The sequence below is a fragment of the Electrophorus electricus genome, chromosome 6 (genome assembly GCF_013358815.1).
Source record: "Electrophorus electricus isolate fEleEle1 chromosome 6, fEleEle1.pri, whole genome shotgun sequence".
Taxonomy (NCBI): domain Eukaryota; kingdom Metazoa; phylum Chordata; class Actinopteri; order Gymnotiformes; family Gymnotidae; genus Electrophorus; species Electrophorus electricus.
The window spans coordinates 17283925-17308145 of NC_049540.1; the positions used below are offsets into that span (position 1 = coordinate 17283925).

Genomic DNA, 24221 nt, shown 5'->3' on the forward strand with positions numbered 1-24221 from the left:
TAAAACCCCCAAATCCCAACCCTGCTCTGCGTTTTAGATTTGGTGCGTTTCTCGTAGTGGTCACATGACGTGATAGTTTAGGAGCCCAAATCAACCCAGTGGCTTCTAAGATCTACTCTCTTGAAAATGGTCCTGAGATATTATAACATTTTGTCAGACAAGACAATGGCGAGTAAACGACCTTCTGACTCATGGCTTACTTAGATGAAGGGGGCTAAGCATTTTTTAGAATTTTTACATTTTTTAATTATCCCCGATGACACATTTATTTGGGCGCTTCATATACTAGCTAGAAAGTGGGGAAAAGACAAAGAGAAAGGCTTTCAATAGCTACAATGGTTTGGGCCTAAAAGAAGACAAGAGGTAAGCAGAAAAAACACTTAAGCTAAAACTTACGTTAGATTCGCTAGGAAACGTGTTTTTTTACCATGTAGGTTAACTTTTGCGAGCAAGGAGCATTTTTATTAAAGATTAATCGAGACGCTAATTGATACGTTAGCTGCCGCAGCTAGCTAGCAAGCTAGGCTACATGTTGAGTTGTGATTATTGGTGCATTTTTAGCCTTAGCTACCCAGCTATGCAGCTAAACAACTAGTCACGCGAATAGCATAACGTAAGAGAAAGTCATATCACAGAGACAATGTCTGTGTGCGTGTTTAAATTAAATGCTTTACCCGTTTACATATTTAGTTAATGTTACTTCATCTGTAACCATCATGATTCCTAGCTAGGTGTTCGTTAGCTAGTTCCAACTAGAGATGGCTTAACCTATTTAGCTAGCCATCAAATGTTGGAAGCTGACTTCCTAGTTGGTATGGGTCAACTTGTTAGGCTATTTATTTTCTTCATATTTTAATGGTACCATCACAGGTATCAAGTGTGGAAGCTAGAGTATGGCAAAACTTCGAAACGAGAGAACCCCTATTTATCCTATTTTGAGTGGTATAACTTCTCCAGGCCTTAGCGTTTAATTGAGTGGTAAATTGTTGGCTGGTTAGCTAGCTAGCTAATGATATTGGAATGCAATGTCTTTGGTAAGTTGTCATATATGCATTTTATAGCGAAATTGATCATTTGTGGTATTTATTGTGCAGCTCTACCAAGGGAACCACGAAGTAGCTAGCTTAAGTTAGCAACATAATTTTTCTAGTGGCGACTGACGTCAATGCTTTGTTCTCGTCATAGTCCAGGAAATGACAACATAAGATAGCACGTTCATTTCTGGAAAGTACATACGTAGCTAGCTAATTATTAAAAATCGTTTTCCCATCTGCATAACATGGTGACAATGGCAGGGTTTCAAAGGCCTATCTTTAGTGTTAGGGAGCTATCCCTAGCCACGACCTATCAACAAACACAGTCCTTTTACTATCAACATTCCCATCCTTTTATAAAAGAAAATATCTGTTCTCTGCCAGAATGTTAATCTTAGACTGTTGCTATGTGAAGAGGTAGCTGCCTGTTTCAGTTTTAACATTGAAACCAACTTGACACTATTTTGATCGGAACTTTGGCATGTTCTCTTAAGGTTTCTGCTAGGATTTCTTGGTCTTGTGTTTATCTGGCCAACTGGTTAGGTTGCCTTCTCTCCAGCCTGGTTCTGGACAACTCCTGGATTTATCTGTTTGTTTGTTTTTCTTTTTTTGTTTGTGTATTTCTGCTGTTCTGATGGCACAACTTTTTTTAAATGCAGTCAGCTCTGATACTTGTTGTCGACCGTTTGTAGTGCATTCGCAATCTAATATCAGAATTTAGATTTGCATGGCCCTATGTCAAGTAACTATCCATTTGGCATCTTTTTGTGTGCATAGAGGCCATTTTAAAACTAAGAAGAATAGGGGAGAGGCAGGCAGTAGAATAAGTTTTACTGCATAATTAGCCCGCTCACTCATGCGTGGACACCTAGGCTCCTGTGAGACATAGCTTAATCAGTGTGGCACTGGCTGTGAGTTCTGCCCTTCTTGAACTGGGGCAGACTTTATGGTATTTATATAAGCACGCACACGCAAACACTTCACTGTATGCATTTGAGTCAAGGAGGATTTGGGCATTTTGTGTGAACATTCTAGGAGCGCAAGACTCAAATGTGGCCCCTCGTCAGGTCAGTAGCTCTGGTGACAGCAGTTGCTTTCCGGAAACGCGGCCAGTTCTAAAGGCTCGACCGATCATAAACCTCGTTTCAAGTCCTCCCTGCAGTACTTCCTGTTTTAGTTTTGCTCCATGGCTTCAGTTAACCGTTTCCTCTGTGGCTCTGTGAAGAACGTGCAGACGTGCTGCCTCTTCTGTCGTCAGAAGACGTTATGTAAAAGTTATGCAAGCAGCGCCGGGCGCGTTTATTTTGGGTTGGACGGTTTTAGTGTGTTTGGCTGCTAATGTCATGCTGTGTCTCATCAGGCCTTTTCACGTTTCACACGGCGAGACGTCCATGCAAACGCAAACCCAGCCTCCCCTTCTGTTAGTCAGAGCTTGAACAGAGCTGAAACCTCAGGACAGATTTATGTAAGATCAGTTGTTCCACTCACTGAGGAGTCTTGCTAAGCTAATAGCAGCATTACTCATAGCCTCATCTTGGTAATTGCCAAGTGCCCTGTGATGGTAAGATTTGCCCAGGAAAAGTCACAACATATATATCTGATGGGAATATACATTTACTATGTTGCAGATGTGAAAACAGTTGCCCAAGTAAGTTTGATATTCCGAATGCAGACACAAAGAACACTGTTAGGAGTAATTTAAAAGTATTAACATTTTCACAATTACAAAAAAAAAAGTATCTTATATGATCATGCCTGTGGGAAATGGAGTGCAAATTCCTTAACGTAGGCAATGTCTAAGTGTAGAAATGGGGAAATGAGTGTAAATGTGTGCATATGTTGAAGAAGAAAATGGAGCGGGTGGTAGCCGGTAGCGTCTGTGGCACCTAACTCATCTCAGAGTAGTAATCTCAGAAAAGTCATCATTTCAGTGCGATTTCCAGTGAGTCAGCAGTTGAATGGCATATTAAACTCCCTAGAGAAGTAGCATCAACTGCCGCTGAACAGCAGCTGTCGTATCACTACCAGAATCTGTAGGGGTGAAAAAAGGCTGAACCAGATTACTATGGTTCCTCTGTCAGTAAAGTAAATTCAGTATTTCTAGTGGGATAACAAGAGGCAATGTCTCTTTAAAAGTAGGGCAGCCAACAGACAAATTTAATCCAGAGTCTCTTGGGGGAAATATTCTTTTGCTCTTTGCTGACAGGTTCACATGTTTGAGTGTACAGAGCATCTTCACCAGAATGTGTGTTGATTGTTTGCCAAAACACACTGTGTTTAACTGTGGTGTGAGCTGTCCCAAATGGTTAAGCTGTTGTTAGGGATCATGTCAGCAGGAAAATATGAAGGAAAAATAATTCTGCCAAAAAAACTACATCCAAGTGTGCAACATTATTAGCTTCAACAAACAAAACCCCATAACATACATTTTGCTGGCTGCTATTCAGGGGATTATAGTTACTTAAATTCTGGTATCTAATATGAAGTCACATGTCCTCCTTAAAATCTGTTTGCATTAATGTGCATTAATATGTTTCATGTCTTATATCTGCCTTATTATAAAATTGATTTCCATGTAGCACAATATTGGACACATCTGTTTGACACTAGTAGAATCCCAGACTAAAAGCATCCTGTTGTATCTTGTGAACAAAGCCCTACTAAACCAAAACAAGCAGGCTAACGCACATCCATCCATACAATCCAAACACACAATTGCTCAATATGTAATTACCATTTAATTATTAGCTAATTGGAAATTCCTTCGTAATAAATTGTGAGGGGAATTCATTTCATTGTTTCACTTTAAAGTCTAGAATATTTGCATTTAGCCACTGTGATCCTTGTCCTGCCAGCCCTATTTAAAACTCTTCATGCCAGAGAAAGACAGGATGTGTTTTATAAATTCATAACGCCATATTCATATATAACCTTTGCCCACAGCGAAGCAGTCCACATGAAACTTTATTGCTTTGTTTAACAGGAATGTAGTAATTGCAGGGTCAGTGTCCATTATGGGGCAGCAGATTAGAATGTTAGATTGGGTGATGCGTACGAGCCTTTTAAGATGGCTTTTTCTAGCCCAGCACATTCATTTGGCAAGATTTGCTGAGGGTCTGTGTTTCTATTGGATTCTATTGGGTTGTGTGTTTAGCAGAGATTAAAGCACAGCTTCCAACATGCTCTAACTAGTTATCCATTTTGTAGTTAGGAACGACCGGTCACATCAAAGGTTAAAACAACAACAACAAAAAACAAACAAACAAACAACTGGTGGTGTGGGTGCAGTTGTTGTGCCCTTGCCTGAGACGTATTGCATCATGCCACACAGCAGGGATGTGTGCTAGCGTTTATCCAGCAGGTGTGTTTCAGTATGCGCGCACCCGCGCGTAATGCTGAAGCCAAGCGACTATGTGGTTGGCAGGACACGGGATGGGCTGACTAATTTGTGTGTTCCCACTTGACCAGACCATAACCAGTACTGTTGGAGTTACAGGGGATGTAGAGCTAGGTGAGTGGTGGGTGAAGGGTGGGGGATTCTGGAAGACTCTTACATTGCGGGAGATTGCCTCATTAGAGACAGCATGATCTGTATTTTGGTAGGACTTCCCCAGCTACAGCGCAGGTTGAAAACAGCACTGCTCCTTTAAGAAATTTACACTGGCAGTGCTGCTCTGAGCTCAAGTGGGGGGAGGGAGGCTGTATATTGTGAGCAGTTCCGTGGTTGGTCAGGTTCTCTCAGAATGTGACATCACAAGGCGGAGCGACTCACTGGCATAAAATAACATCTCCTTATATGGAATGAAGCCGACTAAACCATTTTCAATAGGAGGTGTAAGTGTGTTTCTGAGTCAAATGTTAAAACCTGATGAAACTTCTAATGCCTCTCTATCTACAGATACTTTTGCTTTTTACAGAACTGTTATCCTTATTGCTTTGTTTGATTTTCTAGAAGCTACAGGAGGCCTTTTCTCTGTCAGTGGGGGATTTGCTCCCCAGTGCAGGAAAAGTTTAAACTTCTTTCCTGTCAAATGTTCTGTGTTGAGAAGAAGCAGAGCCTTTAGCATAGATAACACAGACATCACTTGCCAACAACTGCCAAAGCATGCTTCTTCTCACAAGTAAGAATTTATACAGCATAGGATTGTGTGGCCAGTGCTCAGTTTGATTCTCTGAGTCAATGAAGCTCCATCTCCTGCCTTGATGTATTGTTCCTCGACAGTACTCCCCCTATGTTTGAGAGAATAGTGTCTCCCACAGACCCTCCTCTCCGTAAGTCTGATTTATCTCTACTGCTAGGAAATACACCGTTGCTGTATTAAAGTGTGTATGCTGCCGATCAAAAAGTCACCGGAGCCAATCAAAAGGGGCGACCGGGAGCGTCCCCCGAAACAGCTGGAGATTTCTTTGTATTCCCTTCCAATGGTTCATTGGGGGAGGCTGTGGTCTTTCAGTCAGGGTAAGGAGAACTAGTTTTTCCTCAGCCATGTTTCTGCTTGGTAGTGTTGTTGACAGAGTTGTGGATCTACCAACCAACCACATCCTCAATTCTTGATGTTGAGGTAATTTCGCTGAACACTGATCAGGTCTATCAAGGCTGATTTAAATTTGTTTTATTACTTTGATTCTGGGCTTAATGTTACTAGTGCTATTTCATGATTGCATTCAGAGTAGGATAATAATGTAGACAGATACTGTAGGTCAGTCATACACAGTTTATTGGTATCAGGTTCTTGTACACAGGTACACTGTAGTCATAGGCTAAAAATGGCCTTCAGTGGAGAAGTGGCTACTACTGGCCAAACTAAATCACAATTTGTGGCCAACACACTATCTGATGACCATAAGGCATCTTTAACATAACTTTCCTATGCAGTGTCAATACAGTATGATTGTCTCATTCTATCTGGATTTCAGCTGAGCTATATGATGGGCAGAACATAAGCAGGGAAGACTTTTTTGTTTTGTTTTGTTTTGTTTTGTTTTTTGTCATAGACCGTTAGTGAGAAAAGATCAATGACTTTAAATGAAGTTGGTGATGATGGAGCAAGCTGCTGAAATGATTTAGGTCAGCTTTAAGTTCAGCTGGACCATTTTCCAAATTGTCAAGATATTCAAACTACTGTTTCTTAGTCCTCAGGTTGGCGTTACTGAAACTGGGGGGGGGGGGGGTGCTCTGGGGTTTGAATCGCTGAACCATTCACACACTTAATGAGCACCATCAAGCCGAAGTGTTTCGAAGGCGTACCGACAGGGCAACGTGAGCGCTTGAGCCTGTTTAGCTCAGGTAAGCCGCAAACAGCGTCAACCAAAGCGTTTGCTGAGAGTGTCCGGAACATGGTCGGGATGTGAAACGGTGTCGGTCAGGTGGCCCAAGCACCAGCTTGCGGCTTGGGCTTTGTTGTCTGGTCGATTGCCACCACCACGCTGCTTGTGTGCTGGTTTGCGCCAATACCATCCAGGGAGGCCGAATTGGTCACTCCCCGTAGCGAGGCCGTAGGTGTTCTTCCGGGCTGAGGTCTTCCATTGGATCTTAAACCGGTCATCTGCTGGCCCTTTAGATTGAAGGGCTGTTTCTGATAGTCTTACACCTCTGGTTCATCTACAAGCGGTTGACCTGTTTAAAAAGCTGCAATCTCGCCAAATGTGTTGACTGATTCCCCTTGTAGATGTTATAAGTGTTTACAGTCTTCCTGAGCTGGACATCAGCTGCTGTCTTTGACATCTTAATGAATTTCTTATGCCCTAGATCCGGGCATCTCACATCTCTGCCTTTATTTGGAAGGTTACATTGTAGCCAAGGTTGGTTGGTTGGTTGGTTGGTTGGTTTTTTGAAGACACAAATGACCATTTCCGTAACCATAGACGTTTGCTGTTGTAATGAAGCATTTGTTACCAAACGGTGTTCCCATCCTTGATAAGCTTCCACTGAAATGTCCGACAGTTTTGAGTTCCTTAAGGAAAAGAGTAAATGATTTTCCTCATTCTTTTGGTCTAGCCCCTTGAAACCTTTAAGCAGAGCCGTGGAATTTTATGCTAACGTTGCCATAGTTTGGGTGACTGAGGAAGCAAGAAATCCCAGCCTCCCTGGATGGCTTCCTGTGTGCTTAGAACTCTCTCTAGACATTTGCCTGTGTCAGCAGACTGCCACATGGCAGTGGCCGTTGCGTGTGCGCACACACGTTTCGCCCCAAACCGAGCACTCGGCCTTCACGCTAGCAGTTCACCTCTGGCTTCCCCAGTGACCAGGCCACGCTACCTCTCACCTATCAGCTCCTAAATTGAACCAAGAGAGTGATTAAAACCTGCCTGACTATTGTAGTCAGTCATCTCGGGTTTCCTATGTTTTACATTGACTGTGTAGACGGCGCATTAGTCATTGTGTCATAGAACATGCAATTTCCCCTGGCCAGTCTACTAAAATGGATCTCGTGTTACTTGTAGGCCAGATAATAAAACAGCACTTTCTTTTACAGAACCCTTCTTTAGGGACTATTGCTTGTGTTTTTAAGATATTGATAATGATCGAGGTATTCATAGGCAACGTAAAGGTTGATTCAGTCATTTAGTCAGCTTGTGTAGTAGTGCTTAGCACTGAGATGTGTAGAACGCCTGTATTAATGGCCTTAATATGTTTATGGCTTTAGGGCTTTGCACATGGACATTTGTCTTCAGTGCATGAAACAGAAATAGATGGTCTAGTTCAATTCTATTCACAATTCAAACCAACGCACTAATTAGTGTTCAGAAGTCCTATTTAGCTCTTTTTAAATTAGCACGGTGTTTGTCTTGGCAGTGGGACATGCCCCTTTTCAGTGGGCCTCTTGTCTTTTGCCATTGTTGTTCACATGTACCTTGGTTTAAATGTGGACCCAGGCTTTGGAAAGCTGCTTTTCTCCCCCCCCCTCTTCTCCACGCTTAGTGACTGTGTCTCTGTTGTTAGCAACATGAACCGTGAAGACCGGAATGTGCTCCGTATGAAAGAAAGAGAAAGGAGAAATCAAGAAATCCAGCAGGGAGGAGAGGCCTTCCCAGCCAACTCCCCGCTTTTCCCTGAACCTTATAAAGTTGTAAGTTTTTTTTTTTTTTTCTTTTCTTCACTTTTCTTTTTTCTCTCTCTCTCTCTCTCTCTCTCTCTCTCTCTCTCTGTCTATCTCTCTATCTCCAACCGTAGTTTCTCTCCAAGATATCCTCTTATCATTTTATTATATTGTATACAGCCTTCAATAATGTTTATGTTTAGAGAGGAACTGTTTATATTTCTCTCTTTATGCTCATATCTTGAGAGTCAGAAAAATTGTGAGGTAAGTACGCTTGGTTAAAATGCAGCAGTCGCAGTTTCTGGCCGCCCGTGTGCAGCCAACTGACCTAAAATGGCTGGCGGCGAAGCGGAGAGAAAAGTGGAGCTTTACGCTTGAGATTCAGTTTCGCCCTCTCCGCCGCATGGATTACATTCCACCAGGTCCTCCCGCGAAGTGCGGTAAGCGATTAACCCCCGGTCCCCATTGTCGTGACACCGCCCCCCCCCCCCCCCCCCCCCCCGCAGGCCGCATTCCTGAGTGGCACTTGCCTGTCCCCGCAAACCTCCTGCCCCACGCTGCTCACAGCAGGTAATGGCCTGAATAGAGGATGCGTGACCTTGCGCCGGGAGGCCACGCTTTATTGAGTCCTCTCCTAGCCCTGCGTGCTGAAGGACCAAGCCGGTCACGATCCAAAACTTCCTTCCCTGATAGCGCCGTGGTTTGCCTTGCGGCAGAATTACATACAGGCCCCTAGCCAAGCTGAAAGGAAAGAGCCCTTAAGCTGCTTTTATACAGAGGCAGGTGGCTTGCTTTACCTGGCCAGTGGACCCACATGACGCACAGCCAGAAATGTGGATAGAGGGTCGAGGCAGTCAGGAGGCGAGGCTAATGCGGCAGACCTGTGGTCCCTCCTCTCTTAGTGAGAGCATATCTTGGTGCTTTCCACTAAGTGTAGCACCTCGGAAATTGCCATCTATCTGTCGCTGATTGTCAGGTGTAACCCGGAACTTGGTTTTTGATTAATTTGTGCAAACACGTTTAGCATGGCACATATAATATCTCTCTCTTTCTCTCTCCAGCAATGGATACTGTATCTTCTAAGCATGTCGTTGGCAAGTAGATGCGAACATGAATAATGGGTTAAGGTGTCTTGGTGTATTTGACAATGTCTTAGTGGGACAGGCAGGTGTAAGAGGAATGGTTATCCTTTCTGCCAACGCAAAGCTCATGTGACCATAGGGTCTGCTTTGGCTGACTCGCTAATTGACTTGGTCTTTTTACAGTCTGCCTTTACTAAACAACAGAAGCCTGTCTTCATTAATGAGCCAAAACCCTTCAGCCATCATCTCATATGTTCTTATTTTCTTGATGCTGGTTCATAGATTTTATTAGTTTGTTCATTTATCTGGCCCTAAGGGTAAGTTCCAAGGAACTTTGAGAGTTGCAGGTTTGCATACTTTTCCATGTTTCATTTAATACTTGGTGCTTTTTTTTTTTTTTTTTTGGCATACTGATCTAGTACTGTTCCATCAACAAAAAAAAAACAAAAAAAAACAAGCAAATACCAACCAACTTTTTTTTTTTTGTCTTTTTGCACCCTCTCTGCAGTCCAGCAAAGAAGACAAACTTTCAAGTCGCATCCAGAGCATGCTGGGGAACTACGACGAGATGAAGGAGACCATGGGTGAACCTCCCATGTCCAAGCTCCTGGCCAAAGCTTCCAGCTCGTCCTCGTCAGAGGACAAGTCCATATACAGCGAGCAGAGAGTTGGAGGCAGCCAGAGCCAAGGCAACAAGTGGACCCCTGTGGGCCCGGCGGCAGGCCCCTCCCCCTCCGCCTCATCCTCGTCCAAGTCACAGGGCCGCCCGGGCTCGGCTGCGCAGAACGCTCATGGCGGCGGCGGGCAGCGCGGAGGAGGCGGAGGCGGGCAGCGCCACGAGCGAGACTTTGCCGGCGGCAGCAACAAGAAGCCCAGCAAGCACGAGCACAAATCGCACGCCACGTCCAGCCCGGCCAAGCCTGGCTCGGCCAGCTCCGGCAGCCACGGGCGCTCGCTGGCGCCTGAGCACCACGGCAAGGACCGCTACCGCTCCAAGTCGCCCAGGGAGCGCGAGGCCAGCTGGGACTCGCCGTCCCGTGTGCACTCGTCCTCGTCCTTTCCCGGTGGCCAGCACTCCAGCCAGTCCTTCCCCCCGTCGCTCATGTCCAAGACAAGCTCCATGGTGCAGAAGCCCACGGCTTACGTGCGGCCCATGGACGGCCAAGAGACGGCCGAGCCCAAAACGTCGTCAGAGTCATATGGAGGCCAGTCGCACAGCGGCAGCATGGGCGAGATGAAGACCAATGGCAAGGCGTCGCTCACCAAGCTTAAGATCCCGGCTCCGGACGGGGTGAGGCACTTTTCTTCCTAGGCTGGGACCTGCCGTTAGCTGTGGGCGAAACGGGATTTCATCACTGCCTTAAGAAAATAAGTTAGAGAAAGGCTTCATATTCCTTTCGAAAATCTTTCAGAAGTGTCACATCAGATATCCCATGACATTCAAGCACAGGCGAGTCTAGGAAGAATTTGTGATTAGAGAATCTCTGTGATCATAGTAATTTAACCCTGATCTAAGCTCTAGATGACCAGCCTCGGTAGGAGCGCTTCTCATCATGAAACCTGTATCTGAAGATTGAGCGTTTGTGACAGGCATCTGGCACCATTCAGGGTTTTACAGGGTACAATGCAGTTCTCAGATTTGCGCTTTATTTGGCAAGTTCTTTGATGGTGACTGACCTTATTTGCCTTGGCAGGGTTCCATGGCCGGAGACGCAAGCTGTGTAGACGAGATTTTAAAGGTAAATGCCATTATGTATCTGCAGTGATCAGTAATGTAACACTGCATTACAAAGGTATTGGCTTTAATGTCTTTCTTTCCAAGTTCTGCAGAACTCACCTCTGCCATGTCTCTGTCTCTCCCTCTCCCTCTCCCTCTGTGTCTCTGTCTCTCTCTCTCTCTCTCTTTCTCAGGAAATGACTCAGTCCTGGCCTCCTCCACTCACAGCCATTCATACACCCTGCAAGACAGAGCCTTCGAAGTTCCCCTTCCCCACTAAGGTCAGACTTAGCTTCAGGAACGCTTTGCTCCCCCCAGACAGCTGCCGTATACCGATATGTGCTTTGCCGTGTACTTCAACGTTAGCTGTTTATTTTGGAGAGCCCAGAGAACTGTGGCAGGTTTGGGGAAATGAGTCACACTCGAGTCAGCTCCTGCAATGGGCCAGTCCAGGGGCTGACGGATGGCAGCCTGCGTGGGGATTGGTTATGATCTGGTCATACGCTGTAATGTCTACTTGGCCATACGGAGCCAGGCCTTTCTTGACTTGATACCAACCTGTCTTTTATTTTTGCAGGATGCACAGCATGCCGGTTTTGGAGGACTCAGTAAGTATTCAAGATGAATCCATACACAATCTATAAAATTAGAAAGATGTCCTATTCATTTTTACTGATTTAACTTCAGTCTTTAGGGGACGCTTCAGCCTTAATGTTGCTAATGTGTCACAACAATGAAAGTTCGTGTTGTGAGACAGAACTAGGGCGATACTCTGAGTGAAGATACACTGTGAGTCTAATAGATGTTTGAGAGAAAAGCTTCTAGGGCATAAGAACTTGCTCAAATCTGGAGAGAAACCAGTAGATTTAGCCTAATCACAAACATTGAAGAGTGGTGCTTTAGGTCTGATAGCTGAGAATAGCCAAGAGTGTGTCAGAGCCAAGACCTGGCTCGTGGAATTTGGGCAGATCACAGCCAAAGATCATCTTTAGGTCATATTGGGATATTACAGTACTAAAAAAAAAACAAAACAGAACAGTGTAGTTGTGGTTAGCCTCATCTTACATGTTACCACTGTTGGGCCCCTGAGCAAGGCCCTAAACCCTAAATTGCTCAAGTTGTATTCAGTCATAATTGTAAGTCGCTTTAGATAAAAGCGTCAGCTAAATGCTGTAAAAAAAAAAAGTCATCTTAAGTGGTGTGGCAGCACAAACTCAGGCATCGATAGCGGGGTGTTAGCACTTTTGGCTTGAACTGTGCCTTTAATCCTGAAGTGATGTGTCCAATCTAACACATTATCTCTCTCTCTCTGTCTATCTATCTCTATTTGTCTATCTTCTCTATCCCACCTCCAGAAAAATGTATCTCAGGGAAGGGCTCCTCCACCAGTCAGCAGCAGGCTAAGGCATGCGATGGCGACCAGTCCAAGTGAGTCATAGATTGGTTTGAGCAGCCCTGCCAGTTCTCTTGAGAGATGGGTCTCCCTTTTAGGTTTTCGTGTGACTCCCAGTGTTAGCGGTTTCCGATGTGCTAATTTTGCTTCCTTCGTTGGTTTCTGAGTAATGCAGTTCGGTCGGCCCCACACGCTGAACTTTTTTTTTTTTTTTTTTTTTTTGATTTTCTTTCCTTATACTGGGACTGCCCCAGACCTCTAGGGGTTTTGATAATTGCTTGACGATGAATTATTTGGAAAATCTAAAAAAAACAAACCAAAAACCTCCTTTAAGTTTTTCTCTCTCTCTCTTTTTTTCCCCCAGCATGCTACATGATGACCTGAAGCTCAGCAGCAGTGAAGACAGTGATGGAGGGCAGGACTCCGCAAAGAGGAACACCTCCGCCAGGTACCGGAGCGGGCCCACCCGCCCAGAGCCGTAGACAGTCCAAAACACATCAGCACATGAGGGCGCAAGGTTTTTTTTGGAGTGTAGTACAAAAGGGTACCAGAACAGAAGCATTTTGATTGCAAAACTGATGTAGGACCTCTGCGCGAAACGTCCTGTTTCCCCGGAAAACTCATATACTATGCTACAGTTAGTACCTACTCTAGCGTACTGTAGGTAAAGATATACATTTATTACATACTCTCCAGTACACTACAGTTAGTACCTATTCTGTCTTTAACTACAGTAGGCTACAATTAGTACCTACTCTATATCTTTAACTACAGTATGCTACCGTTAGTACATACTCTACAGTTAGTACCTGGACCCTTCTCCATGTATATGTAACATATACAAAATGGGGGTGGGGTATTAACACTGCAAATAAACAGCATGTTCTAGAATAATACAAGGTATATAATATTTTGAGCAGACCATGTGTTCATAACGGAGTGCGTGTGTGAACCTGTGTGATCCGACGCGTATCCGCACGCTTGCGTGCCCGTCTGACCCGGACGTGCGCTGTGCATGCGCCGTTGTGTCCGCAGCAACAACAGTAACAATAACAGCGAGGGGGCCGAGCGGGAAGACTCCAGCAGTCACAGCGGCTCAGAGAGCAGCTCCGGCTCGGAGAGCGAGAGTGAGAGTAGCTCCACAGACAGCGAGAGCAATGAACCACCCCGCCCGGCCTCACCTGAGGTGCGCACACACACATGCGCGCACACACACACAGACACAGACACACGCCCACCTGAGCCCAAGACTGTCTTCTCCCACAAATATTTATACTGTTGCTTTGTCTTAGATTATAGTGAGGCACACACCCACTCATAGCCTGAGGGAGCTTCTCTCACTAATATTTGGAGTGCATTTCCTATTCCACTGTGTCTCTCACACACACACACACACACACACACACACACACACACACACACACACACACAGCTTCTTTTGACCCTGCATTTTCATGTCATCAATTCATGGCCAGATGGCAAGTTTTTTAGAACACATGTAAGCACAAAACAAGTTAGTATGTCATGAGCCTGGTGAATAGAGTGGGTCATGTTGTTTGGCGTTTACAGTAAGACACATTGGTTGAGCATATGCCACACTGCCAGCCACTGTGTATATGATTTTAAAAGGCAGGAGAACACCTCACCTTTTATCTGCCAGTGAGGAGGGGTCTGGATCTGTGCCTCTTCTAGCCTCTGCTAAAAGTGAAACTTTTTATTTATTTATTTTATTCAGCAGCGTGAACAGCCCCCAGCCAACAAATGGCAACTGGACAACTGGTTGTCAAAGATGGAGGACCGCGAGGCCAACACGGGCCGTGGCTATGGCAACCAGGGCTCCAAAGACTCCGCCCCCACCCCGAGCCGGGACCTGCGGGCCGCCCAGAAGGGCTCAGAGAGTGGGCGGGGCCGGCAGAAGTCGCCCGCCCAGAGCGAAGGGGGCGGGGGCGGCGGCCAGCGCCGCTTTGTGGGCAAGAAGCAGCCGAAGAAGTCGGAGAAGCCGCCGGTGGTAGAAGAACCGAAGGGCGGCCTGAAGGTGGAAAGCGAGCCTGCACCGGAGCCACCACAACACCGCGCCCGCGCGCCCAACAAGGGCCCCCGCAAGCCCAGCATGCGCAAGGAGCCCCGCCCCTCCTCCTCCCCACGGGCAGTCGCCGCCGCTGCCGCTGACAGGCGCAAGGCCCGGGCTCCTGGCAAGACGCCGCAGAAGTCGCGCGAGTTCGTGGACACGGACCCATCGTCGTCCGACTCTGAGGGCGAGGAGAGCGCGCCCTCGTCCTCGCAAACACCCAAGTATGCCGAGAGCATCCGCACACCCATCGGGGAGAAAGAGCTGCTGTCACCGCTCAGCGATGCAGACGAGCGGCCACCGCCCCCACCGCCCCTCCCCCGCCAGCTGCTCGTCACCATCGACCTCAACCTGCTGAGCCGCGTGCCCGGCAGACTGTGCAAGGACGGGGAGGCCAAGGCGGACAGGGACGCGGCCGGAGAGAGCAAGGACTTCCAGAAGCAGCCGGGAGAGAAGGGCGCCAGCAAGGGGAAAAGGAAGCATAAGGTACCTCATCCGGGAACGCTAGTGGCCCACCGAGTCATGATCTCAGCCGAACAGGATGCACGAATGCCAGCTTCTGGCAACCTGATTTAGTGTGGCGTGGGTTTTTTTTTGTTTTGTTTTTTACTGGCTGTTGGGGTTCAGCGACCCTTTTGTCTTATCCTCTCGTTACACGTCATTGGTCTTGTCCGTTTATTGTCACTGTAACCACTGGTATGCTGCGTTTCTTGTAGAATGACGATGATGGCCTCAAACCGGACAACAAGAAATCCAGGCTAGAAGAAAGGTCCTCGCACCACAAGGCGAATAAGGAGTAAGTGCGCCTTGCTTGCTCAGGCCTGAAACACGGGGTGGCACTGGTGTCCCACAAGGCCGACCATACGCACACACACACGCACAACCCCTCCCAGTCTGCAGAGCTTCTCCGCTCCCTGTTACTGGAACACTAAGGAAAAGGAAACGGAAAGCACACACAAGCACACTTGCAGCTGTCGCTTTTTCTTTTTTTTCTTTTTTTTGTTTGCCATCTAAAATAAACAAAAATGCGGACGTGACCGCTTGGCTTTTTGTTTTTCACCATTGAAATGCACGTCGACGTGGCTTTTCACGAGCAAAAGGCGTTCCTCATGCCGCCCTGAAACACAAGCCGAGCTGTGCTGTGGAGTGAGATCCTCGCAGCTATTGCCTTTCGCTTCCTCCGCACACTGGAGGTGAGGCACACAAGTTTCCTGTCCTCCCTGGTTCTGGGAGCTCAGACACCGTATTCCCTAAAATCCCATACATTTAAGAGCTCTGGAACCAGATGGGTCCTGCGATCGTAGTGGCGTGGTGGGGGCGGGGCTAACTTAAAAAAAAGGCGTTGAAAAACGGTGTGTCTGTTAGCAAATTAGCATTGATGCATCACTTTTTAATTTTTTTAGCATCGCATACCCAATACCGAAGCACTCAGGCATGCCAAAAGCCATTTTCCTCTGGCCTTTCTCTGCTCGGCACCTGACGCACACTGTTCCCCCCCCCCACCGTGCCAGGTCGTCGAAGCGTGGCCTGGAGAAGGATAAAGAGCCCGTGCCCTCGCCGTCCATGGGTCCGCAGCGGACACCTCGGGCGGAACAGCAGGGCCGCAAGCGCACGGCCAGCCAGTCTTCGGCCTCGCTGCCTGGCAGCACTGGCAGCAAGGAAGTCAGCAAGAGCAGCTCGGCCTCCAAGCACCGCAAGGGGGAGGACAAACAGAGCCGGAGCGGCCGTGACCCCAAGGTGGGTGGGGGCGGGGTGCATGCATCTGTGTGTGTGTGTGTGTGTGTGTGTGTGTGTGTGTGTGTGTGTGTGTGTGTGTGTGTCGGGGTGTGTTGGTGGGAAGGTGCATTTTAAGTTGCCATTTGCTCTCCTCCTCTTTGGTAAACACTAAGTGTGAACAGTATCATGTTGGACACGACCCATTCTTTAACAGGTCAAACGGATGCGTCCTTCTACTGTCAATATTCTTAAGGACTAATATGAGATTTTTTTACATGTGTATTTTTCGCTTTCAGTCTTTCCTGAAGCTCAATCTCAGTTCAACTTTTTCCTTAAGATTCCCCCCCCCCCAAATAATCCAGATTCCCCCCCAAATAATCCAATTGATATGGGTTCAGCTATGCCAAAATGACACTTTTTAATCATCACTTCTCCCACAACATTTATGCGTCACTGTCCACCCCCATTTTTTTCCTTGGCGTTTTGGGATTGTGCCCGACCAGCCCGTCTCAGTCAGATAAAGCAGCGTTTTCCTTGTGTATTCAGAGGCTCGCTGGCCCACTCTGAAACTCTTACGACTGGAGAAAGAGGAGAAAAACTTCGCCATAAAGAGAAGTGCCAGAAAACCTTACTTCCAAATTAATGTCTTTGGCACAGATTCACTCTGGAAGCCCTGAGAGGGCATAAATGGACACTTTGACATTCTTAGAAAGGTCATACAGCCGTACGCCTCAGTTTTGGATGGTTTATGAACAACGGCCCTTGGCCCTTGTGATAAATGACAGGCGCAGTTTTGTTAAAAAATGCCAAATGCTGTCAACAAATGAATGACCCAAAAACCTGAGTGGTACATCAGGAAGAGACCTCGTAATGTTCCCGTCCTGCCACAAGATTCCACAAGAAATACGTTTTAAGTTGAAGGAACACAAGGACCAAAAAAAGCTTTCTTTAACCCTTAAATGATGCCACCTAAAGTGCAGCCCAAAAATGTAGAAACGGATGCATCAGTGATCTGCTGATCTTTTTTCAGCCAGCAGTTTTCACTAATCACTAGCTGCTCAGGGTTTGTATAGTGATGACACTCCTGTGTCTTGGAAGCCTTTTTAACAAACAGTGTGTCCTTTCACCATTCAGGAGAAGAGCTCCAAGATGGAGAACCAGCTGGCTGTACCACCTCTTCCTTCAGATGGTTCGAAGAGGTCCAAACTGCACTTTGAGGACAGGTAATAGCAGACGTTCTGTTCCGACACTTAAAAGCCCAGGTCAGCTCAGTTTTACATGGTTAACAAGTCCTTTTAATAGCGAAGATGTGCATAAGAATAAGCATTTATCATGTTTATATTCAAGAAATATATATGCATTAATACATTTTCATAGAGGTTAAATACTCCAAAAGCTCCATGTTACTGCCTCCATAAGGCTGCGAGGGTGTGTCAGATCGCATTATGATTGACAGTGGCATCTCCTTGGCAAAAGGGAGAGTGGCACAGCAGGCATTATCAGTGTTGTTCAGCCGTACATTTGAGCCATCTGACTGAACAAGAGCATCTCCCACAGGAAAACAGACCACTATAAAACTCATAAATCACCAAGTGTGTCCAAAATGCTATCTGCTTTATCTAAGGTTGGCTCAGTTTTAAAGAGGGTGAATTATGTGCAGGAAAGCAGTCATTTTATATGGAAGGCTTTGAAATGGGGAAGCAGTCTCACAAGGTCTTTTAGCACACCTCGATAAAGCAATACAGAGGATGTCTGTGATTTTTAATAGGCATCTCCTTGCAGAATATTCTTTTCATTCACAAATGCCAGCAAAACGGCATTTTGTACAACCCTGTGTGTGCCCTTGACCCTTGGCTTTAATCACACACCAACGTGCAATCGTTAACTCCATATGAGTAAAGCACGACGAACGGACATCCAACCTCAAGCGGTGTAGTGGGCGGTGCCCATGAAACACGCAAGCTGCCCGAACGCAGCAGGTCGGTGACATAAACATCCCACAAATTTGGATCGGTGCTTTGTCAGACCTAACGTCATGTACAGCAAAGTTAGTCCCACCCAACTCAAATTCACCAGAAGAAGGCAGGGGAAAAAAATCATTTAAAAAATCCATCAACAGGAAGCCCATCACACTTGAGTCTGCCAATTCATTACTCAAAAAGGCTACGATGGTAAGAAGATAATGATCAGAATGAGTAGGCTGGGGCCTTAAACCATTGCATGAAAGGTCACTCTGTGTTCTTATATATTATCCTTGCATGTGCTTGACTGCTTGACTAAATGAAACGGCAGACAGCAAAATTTTCTTCTCAGCATGTAGGATATTAGTGGAGATTAGTGGTTTCAAAAACCTCAGAAAATGTGCAGGCAGCTAAAAAGTCTCTAAGTGGGCGTGTTCAGCGTGGGGCCGAAGGTGCGAGCGCCAGTGCCGCTGGACTTGCGGAGGCGGCGTTACGGCAGGGGCGTGATGGATGATGGAGCTGTGGCAGCTGCGAGGCAAAGGCTGCAGAACCCTCCTCTGTACACTCCGGACTGCACATTTCCACCCGCACCGCTCAGCCGGGGCGACTCACAGAATATGGTTTTATCCATGGAAGCGATCCTCGTACTAGTACAATTAAACTGTGTACTTCATCGTAAAGCAACACAGACGCTGGCCCTGAGTGACCAAGGGCTTTTTAGGACGCCAAGCGCGTACAGTGTCTGCTGTCATTGCTGAGTTAGAAATAAAGGTGCATTTCTCAATTCTAATTGGTCAGTGGTTCGTTGCAGCTGAAAGGGGGGAAAAAAAGCCAATCAAAAGAAACCCAAAGCAGGCAGTCGTGGCTTGAGCAGTCCTCAAAATGTCTCGGAAGATGGCGGGTGACTTAAGTTGCCTCTCACTCTTGCTTTGTCATTTGCAGGGTCCACTCCGCTGACCATTACCTCCAAGAGGCTAAGAAGCTAAAACACAACGCAGACGCTCTGGTGAGGCCGCCGTTACGTCTCAAGTCATTACATTCTTACCTTTTAAATGAAAAGGGCCCTGGTTTCATGAGCACGCGAGGAGTGTCTCTCCGTTTTTGAACAGTCCCTCCCGCCTGATTTGCTGTGGTGCAAACACGTAAAGACACATTACTGTGGTTCCAAATAATTGCTCTTACTATTCTTGTGCCTAGCGCATAAGCACATGTCTCGACATCGCCTTGACGACCGTGTGTAAACAGGAAAGCACCCACAGCCCCACACCACCATCACCACCTCACTGTGCCGCGTTCCTCTCCGGCCCGCAGATGGACAGGTTCGAGAAGGCCGTGTATTACCTGGATGCCGTGGTCTCCTTCATCGAATGCGGAAATGCACTGGAGAAGAGCGCCCAGGAAGCCAAGTCCCCCTTCCCCATGTACGCCGAAACCGTGGATCTCATTAAGTGAGTACTGGTGTCTTCAGCACGGGGCATGGGGCTTAATTTTCCACCAGTGTCTACATTGAGTTCACCAGTGTGTACATTGTGCTTGGGTGCCAGTTGTGGTTGCCTTTACACTATATGATGTATAGGAACATTTAAATCCTCTCTTATGGACAGACAGAGAGTCTTGTGTTTTAATGTGCATGTGTGTGTTTTCTTTTAGGTACACTATGAAATTAAAGAGCTACATGGCCCCAGACGCTACTTCAGCAGACAAGCGGCTAGCGGTGCTGTGGTATGTAGTCAGAACGCAGGAGTTTCCCAAAATGGTGTGTGTGACCGTCCATGTTGAGGGCGTGTCTGCATGTCACATAGACCCTCCCCTGGCTCCCCTGTCGAGGTGTGCCCTCGGGTGCCAGGTCAGGGTTTTTTCACTCAAAGGGCAAAGGTTGGGCAGATTACTAAAACCACATTCATTGTGGATTGGAGCTGGTCACATGCAAGCCTAATGCAATCTTGTACGTTTAGAGACGGCATGTGCAGCAGATCTGTGGCGTGCACAGGTCTGATTATTCATGGACAAGTAATCCATGGTTCATATGGATTAATAACAGTTTGTGTGGTTCATATGGGTTAATGACCGTTTGTATGGTTCATGGTTCATATGGGTTAATGACAATTTATATGGATTAATAATGATTTATATGGTTTATGTAGATTAATAACAGATCATATGGTTTATATGGATAAATAACGGTTTACATGGATTAACGCATAACGGTTGTTCAGGGTGCCCAAGATAAAGCAAGAATATACTGCATAGATGGGCCATACTGAATGCATTCGTCCTTCAATCAATCAAAAAAAACAAAACAGTACTACAGGATTAAAGGATATTTTTCATCACCTTTATTAGCTAGCTGTGCAGGCAAATGGTGTTTGCAGTTGAGCAGATGGCTTCTCCAGAAACCCTAAACTAAGTTTACCCCCCACCCCACGGGTCCCTTTTGGTCTCTGCAGCCTGAGGTGCCAGTCGCTCCTCTACCTTAGACTGTTCAAGCTGAGGAAGGAGAGCGCTCTGAAGTACTCGAAGACGCTCACGGAACACTTGAAGGTAACTTTACTGCGTGCCGCCCCGATCCCACCTGTGAGAGGAACGGGCATGTTTGCCTCTGGAAAATTCATAAAGCCTTTAGATATTACTGCTGTACAGTTCATCTGGGGTTCTCTCACAATTCTCTGGTCTTGGGGGAATGACGTTAAATCTGCTCAGGGCGATTATTTCTGACACAGAAGGAACTGTTTATGGTTATGTGCGATCAATAAGTGAATGTGTGTGGGGGGGGGGTTTTTGTGTGTGTGTGTGTGTGTGTGTTTGTGTGTGTTTTGTAGAATTCGCTGAGTAATACTCAAGCTCCATCTCCTGGGATGGGAAAGTAAGATGACATCATCTTTACATCACTATATTGTTATCTAGTATTGGTAACAGTGTTGAAGACTGCTTTTACAGTTAAATTCATTGCCACCATCTAAAAATATTTTACTGAGATTGCTTAATTTTTGTCATTGTTGTTTAATTAGTGTTGTAGTTTATCAAACAGCAATGTACATCGATATATATTTATGAATAAAGTTACATTTCTGCTATATGAACGCTCTGGGCAAGCAGCATTTGAGTTCTGCTAGGTGCATATGCACGTTGAACGTTGAGATGGGCTTGGATCAGACTAATGATTCTCTAGTTCTGTTCATTGTCCATCTTTATGGAAAATGTAGTTTAAGATGGCTGTGCTTCAGTCATGAAGACAGGCAGGTCATGACCTCTGACCTCTCCCCTCTGCTCCCCCTGCAGCAAAGCGGCTGGCATGCCGTCGCCAGTGTCGCCCAAGCTGTCACCAGGCAGCGCGGGCAGCTACTCCTCCAGCAGCTCCAGCCAGAGCAGCAGCTCCTCCGTCACCATCCCTCAGCGCATACACCAGATGGCCGCCAGCTACGTGCAGGTCACCTCCAACTTCCTCTACGCCACCGAGGTGTGGGACCAGGCCGAGCAGCTGGCCAAGGAGCAAAGAGGTAGGCATGAGGGCTCCTCCCCCTCACCCTGTTCATAACTGCCCTTACCGTATGTGCCTCATTTTCATGTGCCATGTGTTCTCCTTTCTTTCCTTCTCTCTCTCAGACTTCTTCACTGAGCTGGATAAGGTGATGGGTCCACTGATCTTCAACACCAGCAGTATGACTGAGCTGGTGCGCTACACGCGGCAGGGCCTCCACTGGCTGCGGCTCGACGCCAAACTTGCCACATAAGTGGCTCCCGTTCCCTCGCTCACTAACACCCCCCTGGCCTTGGCCTCTGTCTGCAGTCCCATACACTTACACACAACGCTCCCAGAGTTAATCTGCCTTAGACATATATGTGACACTGTGTCCATTTTCTACACCAGCTTGCCAAAAAACGACCCACTTTAAACAAATAAAACACCCCTCCTTGGCCCTCATAAATATTCATGAGTGGGGAGGCAACTAAGTGCACATTTGTCAACTGAGCATTCTTAGGCTGCATTGTTCTGTCTGCATCGCTGGATCGTTCTAGGCCGGAATAAAAAAGAAAAGCCATCTCTTTTTTTTTTTTTTTTTTTATTTATTTTTTTTTTTTTTTCCCCCCTCTTTTTTCCTGGTCTCAGTTTTAGATTTTCCTGCTTTCTTCTTTTTATTTATTTATTTTTTAACACCTACAGCTATGAACAACCATGAACAATACTTTGGACATTTTCAATTATCTTTTTCGGTTTTGTTTCCTTTTTTTTTAACCAAAGTACCTCCCTTTAACCAAAGGTGCTTTAAAACTAAGGGTTTGTGTCCTTTTATAATTTTTGTGCCTTGTATATGATACAGGAAACTAGGAAATACAGTACTTTGTTCACCCACACGGACTTGGTCCTGGAGCGGAGTTGCGTCATTAGACCAGGAGCCGTGTGTCCCAGGGCAGGGCTGTGGAATGCTAATGGACTTTAGCCGTAATCCGTACAGAGAGCATTCCATTCGCTTTACACAACGTTGTGAGGCTAAGCTGCATCATGGGTAGATATCACTGCGTGTGTGAAAATTTTTTGTCTTCATGAGCGCTGAGCCGAAATGGTCATCTGAGCCTGATGCAGCCATGCCGTGGTCCTTAAAGATCCTCCAGTGTATCAACATTGAAATGTGTGTCAGTGTTTTTTTTTTTCCTGCTTTGATTTGTTGACCAAAAGGACTTAAAGCATCATTTTAAAACTTTAGTGATTTCCTTCAGTGTTCTTACAACATCATGCTCTAGATCATGAGGCAGGAAGACAAAAAAAAAAAATCCTCTTTCAGAGTCTGTAACACAGTATATATTTTGTTCATGCTGGCTAAGGCTTTTTAAACTTAGATTCTCTTTAGCCGTAGCTTCTCTCTTCCTAAGCACACAAGTATTTTATTACTGCCGCTTCAGTACCTGGCCCAATCTAGATTTTATTTAGATACGGAAAATCCGCTTTGTTCCAAGTTGTGTTTTCACTAGAGATTTTTCGGCTTGAATACAGGGTTGTAATATGAGATGTATTTCTATTCTATATGAAAATGTCATATTTAAATATTTAATGTCAGTCTTGAGGTTCCCTTTATAGCATCTTAGTCATTTGTGTAGTACAAATCATTTAAAGGAAAAAGTCATCTAAGGAATATATTTATGATACATGCTGTCAATATTTACGGTTTATATATACGATGCAGTATATTGCATATTAAGAGTGTTCTAGAGGAAACCTGCCCAGAAAACAGTAGTTTTACTTCTAAAACTGTATCGTTCCATAGCAGTCTCGTTTTGTCTGAAGTGTTGCAGTAATTCAGGCATCACTGGTTAAAAAGTCGTCAAATAAAACCTTTTTGATGGTACAGTAATAAAACAAGAAGAGCGTTAATATCTCAGCAGACTGAAGTTACTTGGTTCAGTCCACAGTGTATTAAATGCTGGAAAAAAATACCATCTCTTGCACTAGAAACTTATTTTGTAGGCTCCCTGTTTTTTCTGTAGGGACAAACTGTTATTTCTTCTTGCCCTCTTTCAGAGTTGAGGAAGAAATCTGTCTATGCAGACCCCCCCCCCCCCCCCCCAAACAGCCCTCATAACTGACTCGGGCAGTAGTTCAGCTGTGCTGTGTGACTTTCAGAAAGTATTACACGTGGACTTTTAAACCTTGAGTTTGGTTCAGCTACAGTTAAGATCATTTCTTCCTGTTTGTCCCATCAGGGGAATGTTCAAGCTTAAGGTGTCCTGTGGTCGCCTCCCCTGAAAGTTGCAAATTGTGCCCAGTGTTTTGCCATTTTATACAAGATGGAAAGCCAATCATTCCTTGTTTCTGAAGCTACCTTACCACAAGGATTTTTTTTTTATTAATCAAAAAACATGAATTTTCTCTCTTGAGAAGCATGTAGCATGTTCAGAACACGTTCAGCATATTGGTGACATGTACTTGAGGCGAGTACTGTAGAGTGATCAGCAGTGCTGGATAGACCCCCCCCCCCCCACCTTATTGTCATTAATGTCTTTGTAATTTATTTGAAATTGTAGACCATTACTTAGCACCCACTGATCATACCTGAGCAGGGTTTTGTTACTTACATATTGGCTAAACTTATGCACTACTTTCATTTAAGTATAGGTTCCAGAGTGAGAATAACTACAGTTTCGTAGGGGTGTCAGAGATCACTAGGGCTGTCACGCCACTTCTGTTCATCTGTTCCCTTTGCATGTTTGCGGTTT

At 45.8% G+C, this 24221-nt stretch overlaps 1 protein-coding gene across 6 annotated transcripts; it reads left to right on the forward strand.

Annotated features, from left to right (window-relative positions):
* Nucleotides 1-81: 81 nt before the first annotated feature.
* Nucleotides 82-23557, forward strand: aff4 (AF4/FMR2 family, member 4). 6 transcript variants are annotated; one of them, XM_035527348.1, is made up of 20 exons: nucleotides 82-363; nucleotides 7978-8104; nucleotides 9665-10447; nucleotides 10851-10895; nucleotides 11068-11154; nucleotides 11451-11481; nucleotides 12229-12301; nucleotides 12631-12714; nucleotides 13302-13452; nucleotides 14002-14820; nucleotides 15051-15130; nucleotides 15846-16071; nucleotides 17185-17273; nucleotides 18954-19017; nucleotides 19323-19459; nucleotides 19662-19733; nucleotides 20459-20552; nucleotides 20831-20874; nucleotides 21291-21508; nucleotides 21615-23557. In XM_035527348.1, the coding sequence occupies exons 2-20, from the start codon at nucleotides 7982-7984 to the stop codon at nucleotides 21740-21742; spliced, it is 3348 nt and encodes a 1115-aa protein (XP_035383241.1). In that variant the 5' UTR covers nucleotides 82-363; nucleotides 7978-7981; the 3' UTR covers nucleotides 21743-23557. The 6 variants fall into 6 exon arrangements, with proteins under 6 accessions (XP_035383241.1, XP_035383244.1, XP_035383243.1 ...); XM_035527350.1 differs by lacking the exon at nucleotides 82-363 and adding an exon at nucleotides 5238-5306; XM_035527349.1 differs by lacking the exon at nucleotides 82-363 and adding an exon at nucleotides 5414-5493.
* Nucleotides 23558-24221: the final 664 nt, after the last annotated feature.

Coding starts and splice junctions, on each gene's coding strand:
- aff4 (XM_035527347.1), top strand. Junction 10,448..10,850: donor AGATCCCGGCTCCGGACGGG/GTGAGGCACTTT, acceptor TTGCCTTGGCAG/GGTTCCATGGCCGGAGACGC. Junction 15,131..15,845: donor CACCACAAGGCGAATAAGGA/GTAAGTGCGCCT, acceptor CCACCGTGCCAG/GTCGTCGAAGCGTGGCCTGG.